This window comes from Solanum pennellii, chromosome 1 (assembly GCF_001406875.1).
Source record: "Solanum pennellii chromosome 1, SPENNV200".
Classification (NCBI taxonomy): domain Eukaryota; kingdom Viridiplantae; phylum Streptophyta; class Magnoliopsida; order Solanales; family Solanaceae; genus Solanum; species Solanum pennellii.
Genome location: NC_028637.1, coordinates 107,175,376 through 107,199,023, shown reverse-complemented (window position 1 = coordinate 107,199,023; position 23,648 = coordinate 107,175,376). Strand labels below are relative to the sequence as shown.

Here is a 23,648-nt window from a genome sequence, read left to right as displayed (position 1 = left end):
AAGAATTTATCTTATTTCACTTCTTGGACCTCTAAAATGGCAAGTCTTTCTATGATAAACCAAAAGAATAAACTTTGGATCCTTTATAAATCAACTTTCACTTTCCTTTTTCTTTTCATTTTCACTTAAAAGGGTTTCAACAAGACCACTGGCCTTTTTTTTTTACATCTCTGATTCTCACAGCTTTGGTATTTGTCAATCTGCCACAGGCTGGAACAATGTACATATTTTTTCACACAGAAATTATTCACTTTCAGTCCCATTTCCTCTTTTTATCCTGAATATGTATACCCTTTTGGAATCTTGACATAGCGACATTCTTTTCTTGGTCTCATGAGTGTTATTTCCAAAAAAGGTATTTGGGTTTATTTGTTTTTTTATTTTTATTGTGTGGGGTTCTTGAATTCTTCTTTAATGTGTAATGTAGCTGTGAAATTGTTGTTTTGGGTTTTGTTTTTGTGAATCTGATCTACTTGCTTTGAGAGATTTATCAGCTTATTGTAGTTATATTTCTTGATTTTGGAAATAAGGTGCATATGTATCTGTTTCTGTTCAGATCCATATTTGTTTCTTTACCAAAATGTCAATGTGTAAACCCAAATTTGTGCATCTTTTTTCTTCATAACACACTCATTAACACGTGATTTCACTATTCTAGAATTTAGAACCCGTAAAGTTCAAATCTTGGCTTCGTCTATGATTATTTATTTGTCTACTATACAGTGAACTTTGTCTGTCTGTTCAGTGATCTCCTTTCTCAATTCTCATTGAGGACAGAATGGTTACAATTTGAAGTCTTAGAAGGAAGATGCTAAGTTATTGATCTTTAAATGTTCTTCGAAGAGAAGTATTTTGCCAGTTGGTGTAGATTTAAAGACCTATAACTTGATATGATTCAATATATTATTTGATGTTTCTCGTTTTCTGTTTCACTTGTTTGTTTCTGTTTGTTTTAACCTGTGAAACCAGGTTCATTTTCTTGACAAAATTAAAGCTAGAAACCTGATTTTATTTCTTCAGACCTTACTTGTTAGGTTGGTTAGAAACTTAGAATGTTGTATGTTTAAATATCTTACTGGAATAGATTCAACTCAAAGTACCTAGATCATTTTTGCTCCCTTTGCCTTCCTTTAAAGTCCACTTTACCATATTGAATATAAACCTCCTTTTTGACATTGTATATTCGAGTCTATGTAGTCCATTCTTTTTGCACACAGGTCTGAGATATTTGTTGTCCATTATGGCTCTCTTACACCAGTTTACAAGTTGTTGAATGCTATGTACTAATTGAGCCCTTACCCATGACCAGTATTGAGATGTATAGATTAATATGACCTATTTGATAATTATGTTCAGATATCACTGCCTTTATGTTGTCGAAGAGCATGAATAAGACCGTATCATTCATAAACCTTGTTTTTAGTTCTGTGAGTTCCACAACTATTCCCCAAGCTTATTCCTTTGGAACCTTAAACAGATTTTCAGTCTACTTGCCCATCTACCTTTTCTACATCTAATTCAGAAGTTGAACTTGGTTCACCATCTTTTTCCTCTCAATCAAAGTGACCTCTTTTTGGCCTTGTTCTATCCTAAGAATCATAAATGCGCATATTTTTGCTCAAAAAAGTTAAGAAGATACTCCCTCTGACCCAATTTATGTCCCAATTCATATGACACACTTTCCTTTTAGTTAGTCCCAAAAAGAATGACACATTACCTTATTTGGCAAATATTTTATGACATTGTCAACATTTTACCCATGTTGGGTCCCACTTATTTAGCAAAAAGTCCACAATATGTATTCTATTTTAAAAATTTGTTTATTTTAAGGATAGTTTTGGAACATATCAAAGTCTTCCCATATTTCGTTAACTCCATGTCCATTAAACTACATCACATATATTGGGACAGAGGGAGTATAAAGATATGGACATATTTGTTTGTCAATTTTGTGGGATTGTGCATCCTATATTGGCTGAACTTGCTGTAGTTGACACTTGACACTTGATTTTCTTGTTGCAGGTACAAACTAGGTGTTGAAGCATTCCTAGTTTTGCCTTGAACATGAAATCAAAATTAAAGAATGGCTTGTGTTCTGTGGTCCCTCTTCATTTACAAGGTGAATCCGCAACACGTTTTTGCATGTTTCCCAAAGTGAAGTCAGCTTGTTGTAGTCCAGGCAACACACCTGTTTACCTTAATGTGTACGACTTGACACCCGTTAATGGCTATTTTTACTGGGCAGGCATAGGTGTCTTCCATACAGGGATTCAAGGTGAGTCCACATTTGATTTTTGATGTATATTTTTTGAGATCAAGACTTTATTTGGCTAGGTTCTTGGACATTAATCTTGTTTGTTTAGAGCATATACTTTATGTTAAGTTCTTGTTGGCCTAAAAATCCATCCTTGGTAAATTAATAATCTTAAAATTTAGAGCAAAAACAAAATATTTGTGATAATACGTGTGAAGACGACAGACGTGGTAGCTTGCTGCAACTCTCTCTTGGCCACGCGTGTGTATCCCACTGATTACTCACACTGAAATATGCTCCTTTCGTTAAAGGGGAAAACATGGTGTTGCGATATGTTGTATAGCACAATAATGGAGAATCTGAGTATTAGTTATCTGGGAAGCACATATTCAATTAGTCTACTTTTTTTCCTTGAGATGACGAGACAATAGTATCTTCTCGTACACATGTTTTCTCAAAATGCTCTTTATTAATAAAACATTAGTATATTTTTCTAATGCTTTCATCATCTTTGCAGTTCATGGTGTTGAATATGCTTTCGGAGCACATGACTATCCAACAAGTGGTGTCTTTGAGCTTGAACCTCGACAGTGCCCTGGCTTTAAATTTAGAAAGTCGGTGTTCATGGGGACAACATATCTGGATCCTATCCAGCTTAGAGAATTCATTGCGCGCCAATCAGCAAACTACAATGGTGACACATATCATTTGATTGCTAAGAACTGTAATCATTTCTCAGATGATATCTGTTACAGGTTGACTGGGAAACGGATACCTAAATGGGTGAATCGGCTAGCACGAGTAGGTCTGTAATCTATCATCTGCGTCGTGTTTCTTGTTCTGCTTAACTTCCCAACATTTAAATGCTTCAGAGTGCTAACACAAGCCTCTCTTACTGCTCCAACATAAAACTTCAATTGTCATCTTTTAGCAATCCTTTCTTTGATTGTTCGTTTTATTTTTCTTTTCTCTTTACTTATCTGCTATTGGGAAAGCTGAGTTATGTGATGAATCAACTGTCAAGCTACATATGTCAGGCCACTTTTTTGGTTCCATGGACATAAAGTATATCTAAGTTATTGCTTGGCAGAGACCCTATATGTGTTTGTATCTTGCGTGTCTCGTCATTCTGCTTGTTTAACTGAAGTTGTTGTAAATTTGAAAAGGAGCTAGAAAGGGAGTTCTATTCATCTCTTCGTTATTACTTGATAAAACTTATATTTCTTGTCTTCTAAAGCAAAAACAAACTCTTTTGGGTATTTCCATAGGTTCATTGTGCAACTGCATTCTTCCAGAAGCCCTCAAAGCTTCCACGGTACAACATGGCACAAATGCACAAAACTATGACAGTGAGAAGAGGAAACTAAGAAGCTCTTTCAACTGTTTGTCTTCAATCTCAATGCGTCAAGGTGAGAAAGAAGTATCAATATCATCGTTGTTCTTGCACTCCCACTATAAAGGATGTCTGCCGCCTTGGGAATCCAAAAAGTCTAGAAGCAGGTCTTTGAAGGAAGGATAAGGTCTTTGTAATCCTCTATATGGAAATCCTGTGTGAATACTGACTTCTTTGTCAGATAACCATTTCTACGTATAGCCATTCTGTGAGCTTGTTGAAATATTTGCCAGGCTCTCATTTGACTACTGAATAGTGCTTGCTGGCTGAGATTCTTTTTGGGTTGCCTGTGGTGATTTATGTACATTCTCTGAGTTCGGATTCTGGTGTCACGAGTTCTGCTGTCCAGTTCAAACTCTCATCCCGCGGAAGATCAAATCTCTGCATCAGTATTTTGAGTCCTAGAAATGTATTTGTTTGTTTATTCTCAGTCATTTTCTTGTTTGATACTTAAAACAGAGAGATTCTTGTTTCTCATGTGGTAGAAATATTGAAGGGCCATGAGCTATTTGCAAACAATTTTCTCAACCAAATTATGACAAATATACCAACATCACTTGCGTAAATTCCTGTTTATATCCCCCTCTAGTATGATTTCTGTAGTGACCCTGTGCATAACGAGAGCTTGGTGAACTGAGTTGTCTAAGTAGCAAAACCCGCAACAACAATGTCAACGCCTGTAATGTATGGCTATGAAGTTGCGGTGATTTCTATAATAATAGGTGAGAGATATATGGCCAGCTAAAACAATTAGGCAGTACATGTGCCATAAGTTTATCATACTTCATAACCCATTAGCTGTCTTCTTAAGCTCTATTAGTTGTATCGTATCAAAGGAAATCTTTGACAAACTAACACTCTTCATCTTAAGCTAATAAAATATCATTTACAGCACTAAATATTCTAATTGGTTATCATTTTTTCTACGTGGTTAGTGATAATTCGTCTTGTATTTTGCTAACCGGAATATCTTTAATATATATTTTATACATTAAAGAGATAATTAAGGTAGTTATATGTCGTAATAAAAGATGAATAGGACTGTAAAGTTATTCGTCAGCAGAGTATAATTCTGTCAAAATAATTTGAATCGTGGGATCCACTTTGAGGTTGACAGCAAATTAGAACTTGCCAGCGAAGCTTCTAGTAGAAAGTTTAAAAAACAGTTGAGGACTTCCGGTCAACTCTGCTTGTGATAATCCAAGAATCAAGATAATCTAAAATAGCTAATAGTCCCTATTAAATTCTCAATTCAAGAATTGCTCACAACCTATTTGGAAAAAGTCCCACTTGAAGAAAAAGTTGAAAACTTTGAGATAAAGGGTTGTGATTATTCTGGATTTCTTGATTAAATTCAGCTAAATGGGTAAAGGAGGGGGTTGTATGCCAAGCAAGAACAAGTTTCCTATAAATGAATCAGCAGAGAGACCAGCGAGTCAAACTGATATTACAGGGTCAGAAGCAGAAGGGTCCAAGAAGTTGAGAATATTCATTGTGTTTTATTCAATGTATGGACATATTGAAAGATTAGCTAGAAGGATGAAAAAAGGGGTAGATGGGATTGAAGGTGTTGAAGGGGTTCTGTATATGGTTCCTGAAACTTTAGCACCAGATGTTTTGGAACAAATGAAAGTCCCCCCAAAAAATGATGAGATTCCAGTGATATCTGTGGATGATCTTATGGAAGCTGATGGATTCTTGTTTGGATTTCCTACAAGATATGGATGTATGGCAGCTCAGATGAAGGCATTTTTTGACTCCACAGGGAAGTTGTGGAGAGAACAAAAGCTTGCTGGATTGCCTGCAGGGTTCTTTGTAAGTACTGGTACACAAGGAGGTGGGCAGGAGACCACAGCGTAAGTCTGTCTTCTGTCATCCATTTACTTCTGTTGATACTAATAATCGTTTCTTTTTATGTCACGGTGATGTCTGATCAGTGATCACTGTGTGTGAGCTAATTGCAACTTTCAGTTGGATGTTAATGCATTTGGGCAATGACTAAGGTGTATGTGACATATACGTAAACCAAAAAAGAGGAGAGCAATATGACAAAGTTTTACATAATCCAATTGATAGATACCCTTCAGATAATTGCTTCACCTAGTTGTAGTTGCAAATGAATAGACGGAAGAAACAAAGAACACTAGCAGAATCTAAGTCCACAACTTAACTGATAAGAGTGCATACTAGTGGCTAGTCTGAAAAATCATTTTGCCAGCCCTACAAAATTGTATGTAGGCTGTAGCTCTCCATAGCATCCAAAGGATTGCCTTTAACTGTTGATCTGTTTAACTGGTACTGATTGAGTTAAAGGAATCCCTTCATCTCAATGATTTGCAAGGTATCATTGAGGAAGAAGGCTCTAGAGACCCAAAAATACTGTTTCTGATTGATCTTCCAACAATTATAATACTAAAGAAATTTGGCTTTCCAACAGGCCTAAGGGATTTAACTATCTTGCAGTCAGATTTTTCTGTAATAGGTAATTAAGGCATCAAGAACACTTAACAATTGTCATATAGAATCCCATTTAGCAAACTGGTTATTGTCATATAGAATCCCATTTAGCAAACTGGTTGACTGCTATAATAACTATCCATTATAGTGACAGAGATCTGTAGCTGTAGCGACTACTCCATAGGTGCATCATCTATTGTCATTTCGACCATATTCGCTCGGAAGTCATTTTATTGTAGTAACTTCCTTGGGCTAATTAGGTCTCTTGTGTTGTTATTAATCTTGCTGGTTTTGTAACCTTGGGAAGTCATCATGCTAATGGATACATGTCAAAACTTGGATGAATAGGATGGTGATTGCTTAAGTTTATGAAAATAGCTTTGCTAGTATATGTTGTTGTAGTATCCTTAAACAGGACATTATATCACAGACTAACATAGTCTATGAAAGACTATAGTTGTACTCTTATGCAATCTCTATATCCTTTATCTTCTGTTCTATTTTCTTCTTTCTGATGATCCACTTATATTCGTCTTCCAATATTAATCATGCATCCAATTGGGGAACTAAGCTTGGTCAAGGAGAATCTGCTTACGAAATCCAGTGGACCATATTGAAATGTTTCATTTTTTGTATTTGCAGCTGGACAGCAGTCACTCAGTTAGCTCACCATGGGATGCTCTATGTTCCAATAGGATACACATTTGGAGCAGGAATGTTTAGAATGGATTCAATAAGAGGAGGCTCTCCATATGGAGCAGGAACTTTCTCTGGAGATGGTAGCAGGGAACCTAGTGAACCAGAGTTGGCGCTGGCCGAGCACCAGGGCAAGTACATGGCAATGACAGTTAAAAGATTGGCTCAGCACTATTCCTTACCACCTGATAATGCCAGCTCCCGGCGTTCTTAGAAATTGAAAAATGGCCAAATTTACCCTTCTACTATGTGAAATGTCTTAATTTTAAGTTATACTTTGGGGTCATTCATACCTTTCTCGTTAAGAAATCGTCTTTGTATCTGTATTTGCCTTTAATAGAGCTCCAAAGTGAACCAATTGATAAGGCTTCAATTTGCCCCTCTACTTTTCACTATACTTTAAAATTACCTCCTTCGGTTATACTTCAGGTTGGAGTTCCGTTAGGAGCGAGAACGGCAAGGGTGTGGATGTCCTTAAAAAGAATAACACATCAGTAAATTCAAAATCTTTCATTTAGTAGAGTTGTAATTTTACCCCTTTTGGTTTAGAGACACCCTACACGTAATTTTTGTCCATTCCTAAAAACTTAGAAGGTAATGTTTTTTTTTTTTTTCATTTATTAATTTGATTTTAGATTTTACAACGGGTTAGGGGGAGGGGAGGATAGAATTTGATGTACTCTAAAGTATACTATGATTTGTGTTCCATTTTCTATATGTTTTGACCTCTCTTGTTTTTTGATTTTGTAATCCAGAGAAAATAAAGCATTTAGATAAGTACATTGATTTTGAGTTGGATGTCAATTTCAAATGCTAATAATTAAATTTTATTTTACTGAATTTTTTTAACACAATACATAATTTGAACAAAAATTATTAAAATACTCTGAATTTGTATTTAAACGTATACTTCGTGATGGCAACACTCATTAATGGAGTCTAATTTCATCCGCAATCACCCAATTTTACTTTATTGAACTAAAGCCATTAACTACATTTTATAACAAAAAAAGTCACTTAAATTTGCGTAAATATCATTAAAAATTACTAATAAATTAATTTTATTTGATTAAAAAGTCACATTAATTTGCCTAAATTTAAGAGAAACAATATTATGATTAATGTCATGTCTCTTTTTTTCATCATTATAACATCATTTTGGTGAGAACAAAATGAGGAGGAGACTTAGATTATTCGATCATGTGAAGAAATAATTTACAGATGTTTTGTGAGTAGGTGCGAAATATTGTTTATAGTGAGTTTACAGGGTGATAGAGGTAAGTTGAAGAAGTCTTAGGAATAGCTGATTAGATAAGACATGCCTCGCCTGTAGCTTACCAATAGCACAATTCTAAATAGAAAAAATCGATAGGTCGAGAATTAAGATAAAAGGTTAGTAGGCTGAGAGTTGTCTAGTTTCCTTTTTAGTATTATTATTAATAATCTTTTACTATTTTAATTATTCTATTATTTATTGTTGTTATTGTTCTACTCTTCATTACATCTGACATGACTTTTTCGTTACTATATTGGACCCGAGGGTTTAAAACAAATAATTACCTTCAGAAAATTGGGGTAAAACTGCGTCTATAAAAACTCGAGTGAGTTTTTCTTTACCAAAAAAATAGTCTTGTGACTTTTGTGCAATAAAGCGGAAGTTGAGTGATTAACCATAATTAATTGTGAGATGCGATTACCTTTCGTTTTACCTGAACTGTAAACTTGTTATCGGCTTGGTTCGAAGACTGAAAAACTCTCGTCAACTCTGAAGTGGAGTGAAGGGTTCTTTAAGCTTCAAATCTCGCTAAACCCTAGTGGGCTTGCGAGCATTTTCAACATGTCTCGAGCGCTAGCGATCCTCAGCTTACTTCTTCTTGCGGTTCTTGGCAATGCATTTTCCCCTGAAAACCCCACAGATCGGAAAATTTTGGTTTTGCTCGATGATTTATCCATCAAATCTTCACATTCTCTCTACTTCCAGTCTCTACAAACCCGTGGTTTCGATCTTGATTTCAAACTCGCCGATGATCCCAAGATCGCGTTACAGAGATACGGACAGTATTTATATGACGCTTTAATTCTCTTCTCACCTTCCATTGATAGTAAGACTCTTACGCTAGATTTTAATAATTCGTACTGTTTTTAATGTTTTATGTTACATATGTGTATAGATCCGAGCTGAATGCAGTGTTTTCAAGTGAACCTGATGCGAAGGGATAGATCGAAATGGGTTGATTTTTTTGGGTGTTTATTAGCTGTTTTAGGTAGATTAATGTCGGTTTTTTTTTTCTTTTTTAAGGTTTAGGTGGATCTCTTAATGCGGCATCTATTCTGGACTTTGTTGATTCTGGCCATGATTTGATCCTTGCGGCTGATGCATCTGCATCTGATCTAATTAGAGAAATTGCTACTGAGTGTGGGGTTGATTTTGATGAGGTATCCGAAAATGTTTCTGTTACTTATATTTTTATTCAATCAGACAATTTTACCTATTAGGCCAATTTCATACTTAAAAAGACTTGTGTTTTGAGTATATGAATCCATATTGCATACAGAGACCCTTTGCTTTACATTTTTACTGTGGTGAAGTGAATTTGATGGGATTCTCTTTGGCTACTAATGATGTTATTAATTTGATAGGGTTCTAAAAGCAAATGATGAACATAAATTTTTTGATTTTCTGACCCCCTACACGTAGTCAATCACTTTCATTCTTATGGGTAATTGCATCTTTGTGATAAGTATCCTCATACTCCTCTAAAGTTAAGCATGACATGCTGACTAATGTTTTTCTACTCTATATGTTCTACATAATAGGATCAGTCAGCTATGGTCATTGATCATACAAGCTTTGCAGTTTCGGATACAGAAGGGGACCATACCTTAATTGCTGGTGATGATTTCATTCAATCTGATGTAATCTTGGGCAAAGAAAAGATCAAGGTAAAGCACTATATTTCATCTATAATAATCATGATTTTTGAGTCTACTCCTCTATTTAATCATGGAATCAACAAAATATTAGCACATAAGTGTAGAACCCATTTTGCATACTGTTTTTAAGGGCTGATGGACCACTGTAGGAACATACCACATGCCCAAGTGGGGAAGAGCCAACATCAAGGTGCCGAACCATCCAAACAATGTGATCTTTTAAGAAGATGCTATATCTATAGTTTAACTGGAAATGTTTGGACGAGTTTGTTGTGATCATCTTTCCCTTAAGATTGAAAGAAATAATTAGCAGTTTGTCTTTCTAGAGCTATCGCCTAGAAAAGGAATTTTTTTTTACTTATTTATAAATGTATTCTGTTAATATGTAGAAATACTGATATTTCATAACATGTAGCAAATTTAGAGATCAATTGGATTGCCCTGTCCCACAAGAGAATGGCCGAACCTATCTCAACATTTAGCAATGTTTGTTTGCATTGCAGACGAGTTGTTTCTTTCCTCCCAACATAGGTAGCTATCCATTTCTTTTTTGCTTTCAACCTCCCATTTTGGAATCGTATCTACAGTAGTAAGCTGTGAAAACTCTATAAAGCTGATACATTCAACCAACCACTGTCATTTCACTCACTAATTTCTTAAAGATTTTAGAGACCTGTATTTTATAGGCTTTTTACTTCCCTAGCACATTTTATGTGAGACTTAGTATTTTGCAATTCTTTCTCTTGTTCTTTTTGTTCATTTGTGTATTTGTCATGTTCGTTGGATTGTATCCTTGCAATTGTTTGTTGTAGCTAATATATATGCTAATCCACATAGGGAAGTCATTGAAATAGTGACTTAAATTGCAGAAAGTACCACAATTTGAGTATCCTTTAGCTGTATACCACTCTCGTTCAGTCGATTATTCTTGAAAACAAGGGTGCTCTATTTTGCTGATAATAAAGGAACAGATTATTATTCAAGCGGTAGAGTGCTTAGCCACATGGATAAACTTATACTAGACCTTCAATTAGAGCTACAAGTTCAAAATTCTTCAGGGAAGTTCTGTGGAAGGATCTGGAACCAGATCATTATTAGTACACATAGAAGAAGGTTCTTTGTTGATCTGTCTATGGGATAGGGATGGGGAAGGGAGGAAACTGAAGATTAAATCCCTCAGAGTGTTCACCTTCTCTTTATAAAGTCCGGATAAAGACCAATGATCTTGAGTAATCGATATGATGTTGCAACTGAAACGATCAATAGGTATCAGTAATTTCTTCATGCTCATTGTATGCTCTATTGTGCTCTCTTTCTTAGGTAGCTGCTTTTGTAAATAATACAAGGATTGTCATGTATCCTTTTCTCAAAGGTAAATAAATTGATGAATATTAGGGAACTCTCATTCTAAGGTGAAGAAATGGACTAATACCGGAGATTTTTCCTTTATCTCTTGTATAATAATAATAGGAAAATCTTACATAAACCAACAGTTCACCAAAGAGTAGAGAATCTATAACCTAGTATAATTCACTGTGAATGACACCAAATCTTCTATATATATAAACTAGAACCTCAAGGGTGAACCTTAGATAATTTAAATTTGAGAGGCTATCCCAAATGTATGTTGCCATTTTATACCTTTCAAATTCAAAAGCTTTCATACTTCTCTCTTTCAACAGAACCAACACAAGTCCTAATGAGGCAGATTCTCAGAGATCCTGTATCGTATCATATGTGTATCGAATATGAGTCGGAATCTAACCTGAGGTGCCAGATTAGACCAATGGAATTTAATCTATCTTGCCACATTTAAAGCCAATAAACAAAGGCTTCTCAATTTATCTTCAATAATTTTTATTTTCTTTTAATGATTAATAACCTCGTCATGGAATCAAATGCACTATATTTATCAGGTATATATTTAACCTCAAGTTTTCAATTAAAAATTAGTTCATGAATCATGACAACGAAGGAAATCATGACATCAGAAAAAAGAGTATGCAGTAATAGTATAAGGTTGCAATTGGAATAGATCAAGCAAGCTCGAATTGATGCAATAAGGAACCTATTTGGCCCAAGCCTCATTAAACAATGTTCACTTTTTGAGGTGGTCTTACTTGAATATGGTCTGTTCTATAATCTCCTAACATAGACCTTTTGAGTCTTACAATGTGCATTTTTGAGGCATTTATGGTGTTGTTTTGATATTGGCATTGGGTCATAAACTTTGTATGTACAAACTTCCCCAGTTACCTTTTACATTTTTTGCACCGGATGTGATTGTGTAACGGATGATACAGCTCTTAAGTCCTGCTGTGATGGAGCAGCATGTTTCTAATACATATTTCTGTTATATAAATCCAGGCTCCTGTACTCTTCAAGGGGATTGGTCACTCTGTAAATCCGGCTAATAGCTTGGTAAGTTTCTGCAAGTTCTTTCTGGACATACATGTATGTGAAGTACATTCTGTATAGTTATTTAATGTCAAAGGGTGCATCCATCATGCTTGCAGGTGCTGAAAGTTCTCTCAGCTTCGCCTTCGGCGTATTCAGCCAATCCTAAGTCCAAATTATCAACTCCACCAACACTAACTGGATCTGCAATCAGTCTTGTTTCAGTTGTGCAGGTGGTTCATCCAATATGTGACCTATTAATATTCCTGATCATGTTCTTTAATTTCTACTTATTCAATTACCTGAGTCTTGGATGTCTTTCTATTCATTCAGATTATTGACCTTGAACCTCAAAAGTTGTTCAACTGGTGCTGTTTACCTTTTTATGATAATGAAGCCATGCAGGGATGCTTGCAGAGAAGTTAAGCAGAAAAAGAATCATAATTTACTTTTTTTAAAGAACAAAGAAAAAGGGAAGATGGAAAGGTGTAAGCAGAAACGCCTCTCTACCTCCACGAGGTAGGGGTAAGGTCTACACTATACACTCCCCAGAACCCCATCTATGTGCTTACACTAGGTATGTTATTGTTGTTGGAAAGGTATAGGCGATAAATGTTATACCTTTTGCAGTAGCTAGATCACATTTAGATGAAATTTATCTGATCTGGTCAGTATGGTGATGATATATCATGGCAATTTTCATATGTAAAGACTGCATACTTTGCTGACAATCTTTGCCTCATAATGCTACCCCTGGCCCATCACCGTCCTTCCTTTTGTTGCTCAACAATTAAATGATGTTTAAATAAGATCAACAACACACCCAAAAAAAGTCAATGACGATTGTTTCCAATTGCAGGCAAGAAATAATGCTCGAGTTCTTATATCTGGCTCCTTAAGCATGTTTAGCAATCGGTAAGTAACTTTTGAGGCTTTAGGTGGAGTAATATCTAATCTGAATTGCTCAAATTGACAAGCCTTTTCTCATGTCCAGATTCTTCAGATCTGGGGTGCAAAAGGCTGGAAGCACAATCAAGTAAGCACTCGTAGTTACTCTGTTGCTTCTGTTTGTTTGATATGATAGTACCTTGAGTCTGATGTGTGTGGAAGCCTCAGCTTGAATTGACTTAGAAAATGAAAAAGAAAACAAAAATTAAAAGTCTTGGTATTGATTGGACTTCTCTAAGACTGAAGCTGCTAAGAACATCATTGCTATGTCAGTAATGTATCCATAATCTGGGAAAAGGTTCTCAATTATTGGCATCCTGATATGGACCTGTATTTTCCTGTTTTGGCTACCAGAAAGAAGTCCACTAACCAAAAATATTTGTTGGATGTTGGAAGTTCTCTCGTTGTTGTAATTACTAGAATGTATTGTAAGGTTTTCTACTTGGTATACTCTTCAATGTATTGTAAGGTTTTCAATTATGCGGATCCACACAATTTTAGTTTTAACAGTATGTAATTTGATGTGATTTGATTTCTTTTCTCAATTTTTTTGTTTTCACTTAATGCTGCTAAAGAAGCAATATCTTGAAGCTAATTGTGCCTCTTGCTGTCCTCTTCCACGTAAAGTACAACTCTGTTTTGTATTGTTTATGCTTTCTGACTTGATTGACCATAAATTTATCCCGTGATCGCAGCCATGAGAAATCTGGTAATGAGCAGTTTGTGACTGAAATTAGCAAGTGGGTCTTCCATGAAAGAGGCCATCTCAAGGTGCAGTGTCAGATACAAGTTCTTAATTCATATCCACTTGCTTCTTTATTTTAATATTTTACTTTGGGCAGTCTTGTAGTCATAAAAGAAATGCACTTCAATTGGCTGCATTTCACTATCCATATTTGCTGTTCTCAATATGTGAATTGGGAATTTATGTCTATACACTTTCATATATAGGCTGTGAATGTAAGACATCACAAAGTTGGGGAGGCAGATGAACCTTCTATATACAGAATCAATGATGATCTGGTACTACTACACTGCAAGTTTGTTATAATCTATCAATCTTATATTATGTTCACTTAATGGTTTTGGATGTGTACTGAAACTGAGATTTTGATCCAAGGAATATTCTCTTGAGATTTATGAATGGTCTGGAACAAGTTGGGAACCTTATGTTGCAGATGATGTTCAAGTTCAGTTTTACATGATGAGCCCCTACGTTCTGAAAACCATGTCAACCGATCAGAAGGTACTCTTAAGTGCTCCAGAATTATCTTATGGTAGGAATTGTTTTAGCACTAGGATTAATATTTCTAATTTCATTTTCTATAGGGTGTCTATTATACATCATTCAAGGTTCCAGATGTTTATGGAGTATTCCAGTTTAAGGTTGAGTACGAGAAATTAGGAGTCACAAGCTTGAGCCTAGCAAAACAGGTATGTTCTTTCGAAATCTACAGGCACCATCTCTTATGGAGGAGGCATATTTAACTTTAAAATTTTTGTTATCATACTTTAAGCTGGTTAATTGTTAGAAGAGGTAGGTGCAGTCGTTATTTTCATGTTTTACAGATTTTGTAGTGAAGAGCTAATATATATGCTGTATCAGTCACATTTTGGACACAAATTTATCTAGGACTTCTGCTTTCCTACTTATTTGGTGAGAGAATTACTGAAGTGCTCTTATAATTACAACATGATGAAGAGCTTCTATAACTCTTTAGAATACACGGTAGTCTGTTGTCGTTTACTCAAATGTATATGTAGAAGCAAGCAGCACACATCTTATCATGAAAACATTCTTTTTTTCTTTTTTTAGTTATCACAAATTTTTTGTATATATGCACTTTGTCTTGTTTCATCATTTGTTTTGTTGCTCTAATTCCCAAACATTGTTGGATGACAGCAGTGAATATAGTCATTGTTCCTAAGTGACCTGCTGTTCATAGAAGATACTCGGTTAAGAGATATATTTATGAAAGCCAGCGACGCCTGTGCTCTCCTTGTTGCTTTAGCTTCTTTTTTTTTTTTAAATAATGGTTACAGTCTAATATCACTTTAGCTTTGAAGTACAAGAAAATGACTTGCATTTAATTGGTCTTAACTATGTCATTTCCGAAATTCAGTCATGAATAATATAATAAAGGAGGTGGTTGACGACACCTTATATAGTTATTTGCATTAATATGGGGAATCTTTTTGCTTGCAGATTCCTGTTCGACCCTTCAGACATAATGAATATGAGAGATTTATAACAGCTGCTTTTCCTTATTATGGAGCATCCTTCTCTATGGTACTTCTCTCCCCCACTCTTTCTTTCTCTCTCTATCTATCTATCAATCTCTTTGTTACACATTACACAATTGATTTGTCATCAGCATATTTTTTATGTACTCTATGTAGTTCAAACCCCTGCTTTCTCTGTAGACAATTCCTCCTTAAGTTGTTGAGACTTAGAATATAAGGAGTCTTGTTATCTGATTTAATGAGGGTATTTATCTAACTTTTAACACCTAAAAAGTACAGATATGGCGGTAAATTCTGCTTAGTTATATCAGGAAACCAAGGATGCAGAAAATTTGTTGCAGTTGGTATCCTATTGTGGAAGTATCTCTTGAGGAGTCTTAGATTATTAATTAATTTTACAAGATTTTATTTGGAAACCTAGAAAAATCTAAAGATTCTTAAACTTGGATCCTCCTCTTATGATGTTTAGAGTTGGAAGAGAGGGGCAGTCAAATGAAACATATATGCAAAATATGATGACAACGTTCTGTCTTCTTATTTTATGATCTGATCTGTTGGATTATTTCGTACCTCTTTTCTATCACGGGATATTAAAAAGGAAGTGCTATTTAAGATATAGTTTGGTTGTTGTTTATCATCTACAAGAATATTTTGTATGATTGTATTTTGTTTGTATGATAGATGGGTGGTTTCTTCCTCTTCTCCTTGGTATATCTGTACCACAAGTAGTAGCTGCAAAGACGGCTGGAATTATGAAGAATCAAGTGCAGATTTTGTATTTGATGCTCTAACTTTTAAAGTTAGAAAATAGAGAATGTAGTGTTTCTTTGAACGGAAAAAAAGTAGTTTTACTTTGTTTCGCAACAATGGATTACTGGGAACTTGTATTTGAAATTACATCCACTGATAATTTTATGCATACAATTCCCAAGGAATTTTTGGTCTTGGCAAGTATCTTTGGGTTAACTGTGCAAAGGTTAACTAATCCATGCACTACTACTCTCTGCATTATTAATTTTTGCGTTTTTAATTTTTGTATCAAACCACCCCTTAGTATTTTTTTTTAAAAAAAAACCTTTTTTGAAGTTTATAATCTAAAATAAAATTGATATTTGTATAAATGCATGTTATCTCATAATTAATAATCCAATGAAAATTTGAAAATTAAATTATTTCTAACTGAAAAAAAATGTATCATAATTTTCTTGACAAACTAGAACGGAAAAAATATCACATTAAATAGAATAGCTTGAGTAGTTGATAATTGACATGAATGGATTAGTGAATGAAAGAGTGCAATTGATATTTCTTCATTCTCGTAAGCTTTTGATGATCTCATACTTATTTGTTAATAACATCTGTAGACTGTAGTCCATCAATAATTAACAAATTATAAATTGTGGATTTTGGTCATGCATATTCAACTTTTGATTAAAAATATTAAAACTTATAAATTCTATATACTTTGATATAAATAAATAAAAAAGACTAGCCCCAGAAGCCTTTTAGAATTGGATATAAATTTCTTACGTCTCAAAAATTGGAGTTAATGGGCCGGCCTGTTTTGACAAGTAGGATGAATAGAAGAAGGGAGGGGCTTAATCGGAATAACACAAAATTAGCACACATAACCTAAGTACAATGGTGTCCAGCCACTTTTCTCTGACAGCCATAATTTCAAGATCCAAATATTGCTTATTGAAATTTGTTTATTTCAGATCTATGAAACAATGTGTTTCTTCAGTATAATTCTGTCAAAGTCATTTGAATCGTGGAATCCACTTTGAGGTTGGCAGTAAATTGGAACTTGCCACCGAAGCTTCTAGTGGATAGTCTCGAAGTAGCTAAGGACTTCTGGTCAACTCTGCTTGTGATATACCAAGAATCAAGATACTCTAAAATAGCTCAATTCAAGAATTGCTCAGAAGTCGAAAACTTTGAGATAAAGGGTTGTGGTAATTTGGATTTCTTGATTAAATTCATCTAAAATGGGTAAAGGAGGGGGTTGTATGCCAACCAAGAACAAGTTTCCTATAAATGAACCATCAGCAGAGAGACCAGTGATTCAAACTGATATAACAGGGTCAGAAGCAGAATGGTCCAAGAAGTTGAGAATATTCATTGTGTTTTATTCAATGTATGGACATGTTGAAACATTAGCTAGAAGGATGAAAAAAGGGGTTGATGGGATTGAAGGTGTTGAAGGGGTTTTGTATATGGTTCCTGAAATTTTGGCACCAGATGTTTTGGAACAAATGAAAGTCCCCCCAAAAAATGATGACATTCCAGTAATATCTGTGGATGAACTGATTGAAGCTGATGGATTCTTGTTTGGATTTCCTACAAGATATGGATGTATGGCAGCTCAAATGAAGGCATTTTTTGACTCGACCGGGAAGTTGTGGAGAGAACAGAAGCTTGCTGGATTGCCTGCAGGGTTCTTTGTCAGTACTGGTACACAAGGAGGTGGGCAGGAGACCACATCGTAAGTCTGTCTTCTGTCATCTATTTACTTGTGTTCATATATTAATCGTTTCTTTTATGTCGTTGATGATGTCTCACTGTGTTTCTTTCAGTTGGATGTTAATGCATTTGGACAATGACAAATGTGTATGTGACATATATGTAAACCAAAAAAGAGGAGAGTAATATGACAAAGTTGTGCATAAGCAAATTGATAGATACCCTTCAGATAATTGTTTCACCTAGTTGTAGTTGCCAATGAAAGACAGAAGAAACGGAGAACACTAGCAGAATCTAAGTCCATAACATAATTGATGAGAGTGCATACTAGTAACTAGTCTGAAAAATCCTATCGTCAGCCTTAGTTCCCATAGCATCCAAAAGATTGCCTTCAACTAGTGATCAATTAAACTGGTATTGGTTATGTTAAAGGATTCCCGTCATCTCAGTGATCATTGAGGACGAAGGCTCTAGAGACCCAAAAGTACTGTTTCTAATTGATCTCCAACAATTTATATACTTTAAGAAATATGAGTTTCCAACAGGCCTAAGGTACTCAAGTATCTCGCAGTCAGATTTTATTGTAATAGGTATACAAGGCATCAAGAACACTTCACAATTGTCAGTATAAAATCTCAGTTAGCAAACTGGTTGACTGCTATGATAACTATCCATTATACTGATAGAGATATGTAGCTGTAGCCACTACTTCATAGGTGCATCATCTACTGTCCTTCCATCCATATTTGCTCAGAAGTCATTTTAGAGGTATACTAATTAAAAAAAAATTGTTGTTATTTTAGTAACTTCCTGGGGCTAATAGGTCTCTTTTGTTATTGATCTTGCTGGTTTTGCAACCTTGGGAAGTCATCATGCATTCATGCTAATGGATGAACTTCAAATCTTGGATGAATTGGATTCTGATTGGTTATTTTATTCAAAATGGCTTTGCTCATATATGTTCTAGAATCCATCCTTGAACTTTATCCACAGACTAACATAGTACTATAGTTGTACTCTTATGCTATCTCTATATCCTTTTATCTTCTGTTCTTCTTTCTGATGATCCACTTATATTTCCAATAATAATCATGCAACCAATTATTCTTGGTCAATGACAATCTGCTAATGAAATCCAGTGGACCATATTGAAATGTTTCATTTTTTGTATTTGCAGCTGGACAGCAGTGACTCAATTAGCTCACCATGGGATGCTCTATGTTCCAATAGGATACACATTTGGTGCAGGAATGTTTAGAATGGATTCAATAAGTGGAGGTTCTCCCTATGGAGCAGGAACTTTCTCCGGTGATGGTAGCAGGGAACCTAGTGAGCCAGAGTTGGCCCTGGCTGAGCACCAGGGCAAGTACATGGCAATGACAGTTAAAAGATTGGCTCAGTAACATTCCTTACCACCTGCCTGATAATGCCAGTTTTAGAATTTGAAAAATGTCCAATTTTCCCCTATATTCATTCTATAAAATGTCTTAATTTTAAGTCATTCATACCTTTGTAATTAAGCAAATCATCTTTGCCTTCAACAAAGTTCCCCGGATGATAAGGTATCAATTTACCTTTCTACTTTTCACTTTACTTTAAACTTACCTTGAGTTCGATCCGTTAGGGGTGAGAACGGCAAAGGTGTGGATGCCCTTCAAAAGTATATCACATTAGTAAACTCAACACCTTCCATATAGTAGAATTGTAATTTTATCCTGCTTTAGAAACACCCTACATGTAATTTTTATCCATTCCTAAACGAATGTATCAAAATCTGTGTGTTCATGTTTTTTTTCTTTTATTAATTTGATCTTAGAGGGGAGGGGAGGATGGAATTTGAAAGCCATGACGCATGTAGAAGACTCTAGAACCTTCTAGTTTTGTGGAGAAGACTAGAGAATTCCCTAGAATTCTCTAGAATACTTTAGAGCTTTGTAGAAGACTTTAGCATATTCTAGACAATCTAGAATTCTCTAGAATATGGACTAAAGTGTAGTTAGGGGAAGGACTTGTATAGTAAATTTTATTTACACAAAGGCCCTTAGGATGTAGTATAAATAGGAGGGCCATTCATTTGTAAATCATCCAACAATCCAACCAAGTAAAGTAGTAATACAAGGTTCCTTCTTCTAAAGTTCTCTTTGCCCTTTCTAAGTCTTTAGGCTTACTTGAGCTTACAAGATCGTGAAAGAGGTGTGAGTAAGTTGTCGAGTGCCGCACGGAGTACGAGCAGATTCTCTAGGTCCGTGACACTACGCTCTGTAATTATCAACTATGGAGAATAATTAATTATCTTTGTGTGAAAGAATCCAAAAAGAAAAGACGAGCTCAGATTGGATATTTCAAGGCGGACGTAGCCCATCTCTCAAAAATTGAGTGAATGGGCCTGCCTGTTTTGACTAGTCGTATGAATAGAACAAGGAAGGGGCTTCATTGGAATAACACAAAATAAGCGGACAGTATATATTAGATGCAAAACCTAAGTATTAAGGGAAGTTGGATTGTGTTCAGCCACAACAATAATTTCAAGATCCAGCTTATTGCAATTTCTTCGTTTTTATTTGTTCTTCAGTCAATCGATACATGTGTCAAATTTGCAAATGACATCGTTTTCTGTCTATCCTCAATTCACATGATTTGGGAATGTCTCTTATTAATTTTAACAGATTTATCGTCTTCACTGGTATTTGTTTTTCATCCCATGCCCTTCCATTCATATTTCAGTTTTTGTACTCTTTTTAGTTTTATTTTTCAGGCTAACTCACTAATCTGTTAGATTTATGGAGAAAATTTGAGATCTGAAAAGAAATTGTATCCTCAATTATTGTCTTGATTTTATTTAATATTCCTAGAATTTACCCTTGTTTGCCAATCAATGTATATAATCGGCGTCATTATTTGTGCCTTTAAGATTGTTTGCCTGAATGTTTAAGTCAAATCTGTCCTATCAGAGTGCAGAATAATAGTTAAACCGGCTTTTCTTGTACAGCTAATTACTCGAAATTCTACCTTAATATCCAACTAACACCTACAACTTTTCTTTTATTTCTTTTAACAGGTAGGTATAACTGTTGCTCTGCTGCATCTCTTCAAGAATAACATATTATGAATCTCCAGTGTACCATTCTACCCCTGTTAGTAATGGATAGTTTGTCTTTTGTTGTTTAGAGCTTATCTAGGTGAGGCCTAAACTAGCATTCACAATTACTAATTATTATTTTTGATCTGCTTTGATGATGTATATCAGACTCGAAAACATCCAAGTACCTGTGAATGAGAAAACACAAACACATAATTAGTAAAATCGGGAGAAGAGAAAGCATGTGTAACACAGTTCTATGAACCACATAGTAAAAACAGGTAAGGTCTATTATTGATTACCATTTTTATTCTCGATGCTTTGATCTAAATACATTTAGGGTCTGTTTGGTTACTGATTCTAACTCTTATTTCTTAATTCTCAAATACTCAGTGTGTTAAAATTTATAATACTCATTAAAATAAATAACACATGAAAAGTAAAGAAATATCAATACTCATTAAAATAAATAACACATTAAAAGTAGAGAAACATTTTTCCTTTCCATCAGCTTATTTGTGATCCGCTTTTAGCTCAGTGGTCCTAACAAGGCCTGATATTTTAAATGAAAAAGATTCAGAAAGTAAAGTGACATCTTGTTAACAACAAAGAAGAACAACAAAGAAGTAGGGAGTGGGAGAAGGAATTACTCTTTCTCTTTAGGGATGAACTGATTCATCGAGCTCTGTGAAATCTGAAATTTGATCAGTTGCTTTGATTGAACCTCTGATGCTTGGCTTTTCCTGAAGAAAAACTAATATTTTAAATCTCTCCATCTCCTCTTCATGCATTCATAGACGGGATATATCTGCATATGTTGGTGATGGAGGACTGCTTGTTGTGATATTGTGTGGTTGGTGAAATTTTTTCAAATAAATTTCTACTTCAAGTAACTCCTACAACTTTTCATATCTATCTATCTCTCTTCATGCATTCATAGACAGATATGTGTATATGTTGGTGGTTGAGGAATTTTCTGCACCTTTTCAAACATCAAGTAATAATCTCTAACCAGTGAAGCAGGAAAGACTCAATTAGCCGAGGTACTAACTGTCTCAAATAGCTGAGGTACTAAAGTCGATCATTTTTGTCTTTACGGTTTAGTTTCGATTCAGCAGGTTTATATTACTGACATATACTACTAATGTATATTGGACATGGAAACATAGAAATAGAAAAATAGCACTGGCACAGGTGAAAACACAGACAGGCTCCGCACTCCGCTTTCTTCTCATTTGATACACAAAAATTAACTCAATGTCGGCGTATGTGAACAATCGTAATCCAACACGGACAAGTAACAAAGTAGCTTTGCACTTTGCGTTCTTTTCATAGAAAAATATAGCTCAATATGAGAAAACGTACACAAAAAATTGCTGCACAACACTCAATATCTTGTCATGTATGAAAAACACAGTAAAATTGCACAAATTCAGACAAGTAAATGGATATAGAGAGCGACTTTGCACTTGGCTTTCTTCTCACATCATTACACGAATACATACAACACAACCTAAATATGCATTTGAATATAGTAACCTGTATAAATGTGTATGGATCCAAATTAATTTTGACCGTAATACTTTTTCAGAAACTCAATTTTATTATACTTTATCTTCTATTGGATGTCTATAGATCCATATTAATTTTTCCGTAATACTAGTTTCATAAACTCGACTTTATTATAGTACAATCGGCTTCACATTTGGTATTATCATCATACAAAAGCTCACAACCTCTTGTCTACACACATTTATACATATAACATGTATAAATCCAACTTAATTTTACCGTACTACTTATTTCAGGAACTCATTTTTATCATATTTCTCTTCAATGGAAACTCTATAGATCCAACTTAATTTTACCGTAATACCAGTTTCAGAAACTCGATTTTATTATAATTCAATCGGTCTGCACTTGTATTATCCTAATATCATCAAAAGCTCACATCCTCATGTATAGTATGTGAATAGATCCATCTTAATTTTACTTTAATAATCAGTTCTGAAATTCAACTTTATCATAAATGTACCTTCCGTGAAGAGGAAGAGAATCGAACTGAATTGGAACTAAGGTTTGATGCAGAATTGGAGCTGAGATTTGATCCTTTATTGTAGCTTACATATTTGCTATTCTTCATTGTTGATTTGTTCTCATCTGCAGGGTTAATTTGTTGTTCATGAAAGTTTCAATTTTAAACTTCAGCCACAAGCCCCCAACTATATAGGTTTAATTATCTGAATATACAATTTAGGTTTACATGTTCTTCATATTTCTCTTATATTTTTTAAAAAAAATACTAAAATCCCTATTTTTTCATAAATCTAATCTGACGGATACATTATTAAATTAGAATCCTAATTAATTAAATATAACACCTAAATTTACTCTTTATTTTCCCCAAATAAAGTAAAATCCTAACCAATTAAGAATTAAGTCTTACCCTAATTTTACTCTTTATTTTCCCCAAATAAGAAAACTCATTTACACCAGAGTGGTGTAAATGAGTTTTGTTATTTGGGGAAAATAAAGAATAAAATTAAGGGTAAGACTTAATTGGTTAGGATTCTACTTTATTTGGGGAAAATAAAGAGTAAATTTAGGTGTTATATTTAATTAATTAGGATGTTAATTTAATAATGTATCCGTCAGATTAAATTTATGGAAAAATAGGAATTTTAGTATTTTTTAAAAATATAAGGGAAATATGGAGAATATGTAAACTTAATCTTTTTCAAATTTCACTTATAAATTTGTGCTAAATATGTTAGTCTTCTTCA

The 23,648-nt window shown here is 34.5% G+C and overlaps 4 protein-coding genes across 18 annotated transcripts; all 4 read left to right on the top strand.

The window, feature by feature from the left end:
- The first annotated feature begins 3 nt into the window (after positions 1 to 3).
- On the top strand, positions 4 to 4,213 carry LOC107010734 (deSI-like protein At4g17486). Of its 4 annotated transcripts, none has more exons than XM_027919365.1 (5): positions 4 to 355; positions 2,023 to 2,119; positions 2,246 to 2,275; positions 2,772 to 3,059; positions 3,523 to 4,213. In XM_027919365.1, the coding sequence occupies exons 2-5, from the start codon at positions 2,065 to 2,067 to the stop codon at positions 3,771 to 3,773; spliced, it is 624 nt and encodes a 207-aa protein (XP_027775166.1). In that variant the 5' UTR covers positions 4 to 355; positions 2,023 to 2,064; the 3' UTR covers positions 3,774 to 4,213. The 4 variants fall into 4 exon arrangements, with proteins under 4 accessions (XP_027775166.1, XP_015065510.1, XP_027775168.1 ...); XM_027919367.1 differs by lacking the exon at positions 4 to 355 and adding an exon at positions 398 to 530; XM_015210024.2 differs by having other exon boundaries at positions 10 to 355; positions 2,023 to 2,275.
- Positions 4,214 to 4,813: 600 nt separating this feature from the next.
- Positions 4,814 to 7,317, top strand: LOC107007747 (probable NAD(P)H dehydrogenase (quinone) FQR1-like 2). The gene is made up of 2 exons (XM_015206506.2): positions 4,814 to 5,503; positions 6,747 to 7,317. The coding sequence occupies exons 1-2, from the start codon at positions 5,010 to 5,012 to the stop codon at positions 7,012 to 7,014; spliced, it is 762 nt and encodes a 253-aa protein (XP_015061992.1). The 5' UTR covers positions 4,814 to 5,009; the 3' UTR covers positions 7,015 to 7,317.
- A 1,168-nt stretch (positions 7,318 to 8,485) lies between these two features.
- Positions 8,486 to 16,274, top strand: LOC107007746 (dolichyl-diphosphooligosaccharide--protein glycosyltransferase 48 kDa subunit). Its single transcript, XM_015206505.2, has 13 exons — positions 8,486 to 8,902; positions 9,100 to 9,236; positions 9,618 to 9,743; positions 12,102 to 12,155; positions 12,251 to 12,364; positions 12,991 to 13,046; positions 13,126 to 13,167; positions 13,775 to 13,850; positions 14,031 to 14,102; positions 14,200 to 14,325; positions 14,409 to 14,513; positions 15,286 to 15,369; positions 16,005 to 16,274. The coding sequence occupies exons 1-13, from the start codon at positions 8,638 to 8,640 to the stop codon at positions 16,050 to 16,052; spliced, it is 1,305 nt and encodes a 434-aa protein (XP_015061991.1). The 5' UTR covers positions 8,486 to 8,637; the 3' UTR covers positions 16,053 to 16,274.
- A 652-nt stretch (positions 16,275 to 16,926) lies between these two features.
- LOC107008480 (probable NAD(P)H dehydrogenase (quinone) FQR1-like 2) lies at positions 16,927 to 22,484 on the top strand. Of its 12 annotated transcripts, XM_027919346.1 has the most exons (6): positions 16,927 to 17,808; positions 18,964 to 20,469; positions 20,845 to 20,920; positions 21,034 to 21,146; positions 21,663 to 21,718; positions 21,806 to 22,455. In XM_027919346.1, the coding sequence occupies exons 1-2, from the start codon at positions 17,312 to 17,314 to the stop codon at positions 19,187 to 19,189; spliced, it is 723 nt and encodes a 240-aa protein (XP_027775147.1). In that variant the 5' UTR covers positions 16,927 to 17,311; the 3' UTR covers positions 19,190 to 20,469; positions 20,845 to 20,920; positions 21,034 to 21,146; positions 21,663 to 21,718; positions 21,806 to 22,455. The 12 variants fall into 12 exon arrangements, with proteins under 12 accessions (XP_027775147.1, XP_027775154.1, XP_027775153.1 ...); XM_027919353.1 differs by lacking the exon at positions 21,663 to 21,718 and having other exon boundaries at positions 20,845 to 20,904; positions 21,810 to 22,455; XM_027919352.1 differs by lacking the exon at positions 21,663 to 21,718 and having other exon boundaries at positions 20,845 to 20,904.
- The last annotated feature ends 1,164 nt before the right edge of the window (positions 22,485 to 23,648 follow it).

What these genes read in the sequence shown, in the direction of transcription:
- LOC107010734 (XM_015210024.2), top strand. Translation starts at nt 2,065, where the DNA reads ATGAAATCAAAATTAAAGAATGGCTTGTGTTCTGTGGTCCCTCTTCAT. An exon ending in CTTCCATACAGGGATTCAAG is followed by an intron (nt 2,276 to 2,771) that starts GTGAGTCCACAT and finishes TCATCTTTGCAG; the next exon opens with TTCATGGTGTTGAATATGCT. An exon ending in GAATCGGCTAGCACGAGTAG is followed by an intron (nt 3,060 to 3,522) that starts GTCTGTAATCTA and finishes GTATTTCCATAG; the next exon opens with GTTCATTGTGCAACTGCATT.
- LOC107007747 (XM_015206506.2), top strand. Translation starts at nt 5,010, where the DNA reads ATGGGTAAAGGAGGGGGTTGTATGCCAAGCAAGAACAAGTTTCCTATA. An exon ending in GGTGGGCAGGAGACCACAGC is followed by an intron (nt 5,504 to 6,746) that starts GTAAGTCTGTCT and finishes TTGTATTTGCAG; the next exon opens with CTGGACAGCAGTCACTCAGT.
- LOC107007746 (XM_015206505.2), top strand. Translation starts at nt 8,638, where the DNA reads ATGTCTCGAGCGCTAGCGATCCTCAGCTTACTTCTTCTTGCGGTTCTT. An exon ending in TTAAGCATGTTTAGCAATCG is followed by an intron (nt 13,047 to 13,125) that starts GTAAGTAACTTT and finishes TCTCATGTCCAG; the next exon opens with ATTCTTCAGATCTGGGGTGC. An exon ending in AAGGCTGGAAGCACAATCAA is followed by an intron (nt 13,168 to 13,774) that starts GTAAGCACTCGT and finishes CCGTGATCGCAG; the next exon opens with CCATGAGAAATCTGGTAATG.
- LOC107008480 (XM_027919357.1), top strand. Translation starts at nt 17,312, where the DNA reads ATGGGTAAAGGAGGGGGTTGTATGCCAACCAAGAACAAGTTTCCTATA. An exon ending in GGTGGGCAGGAGACCACATC is followed by an intron (nt 17,809 to 18,963) that starts GTAAGTCTGTCT and finishes TTGTATTTGCAG; the next exon opens with CTGGACAGCAGTGACTCAAT.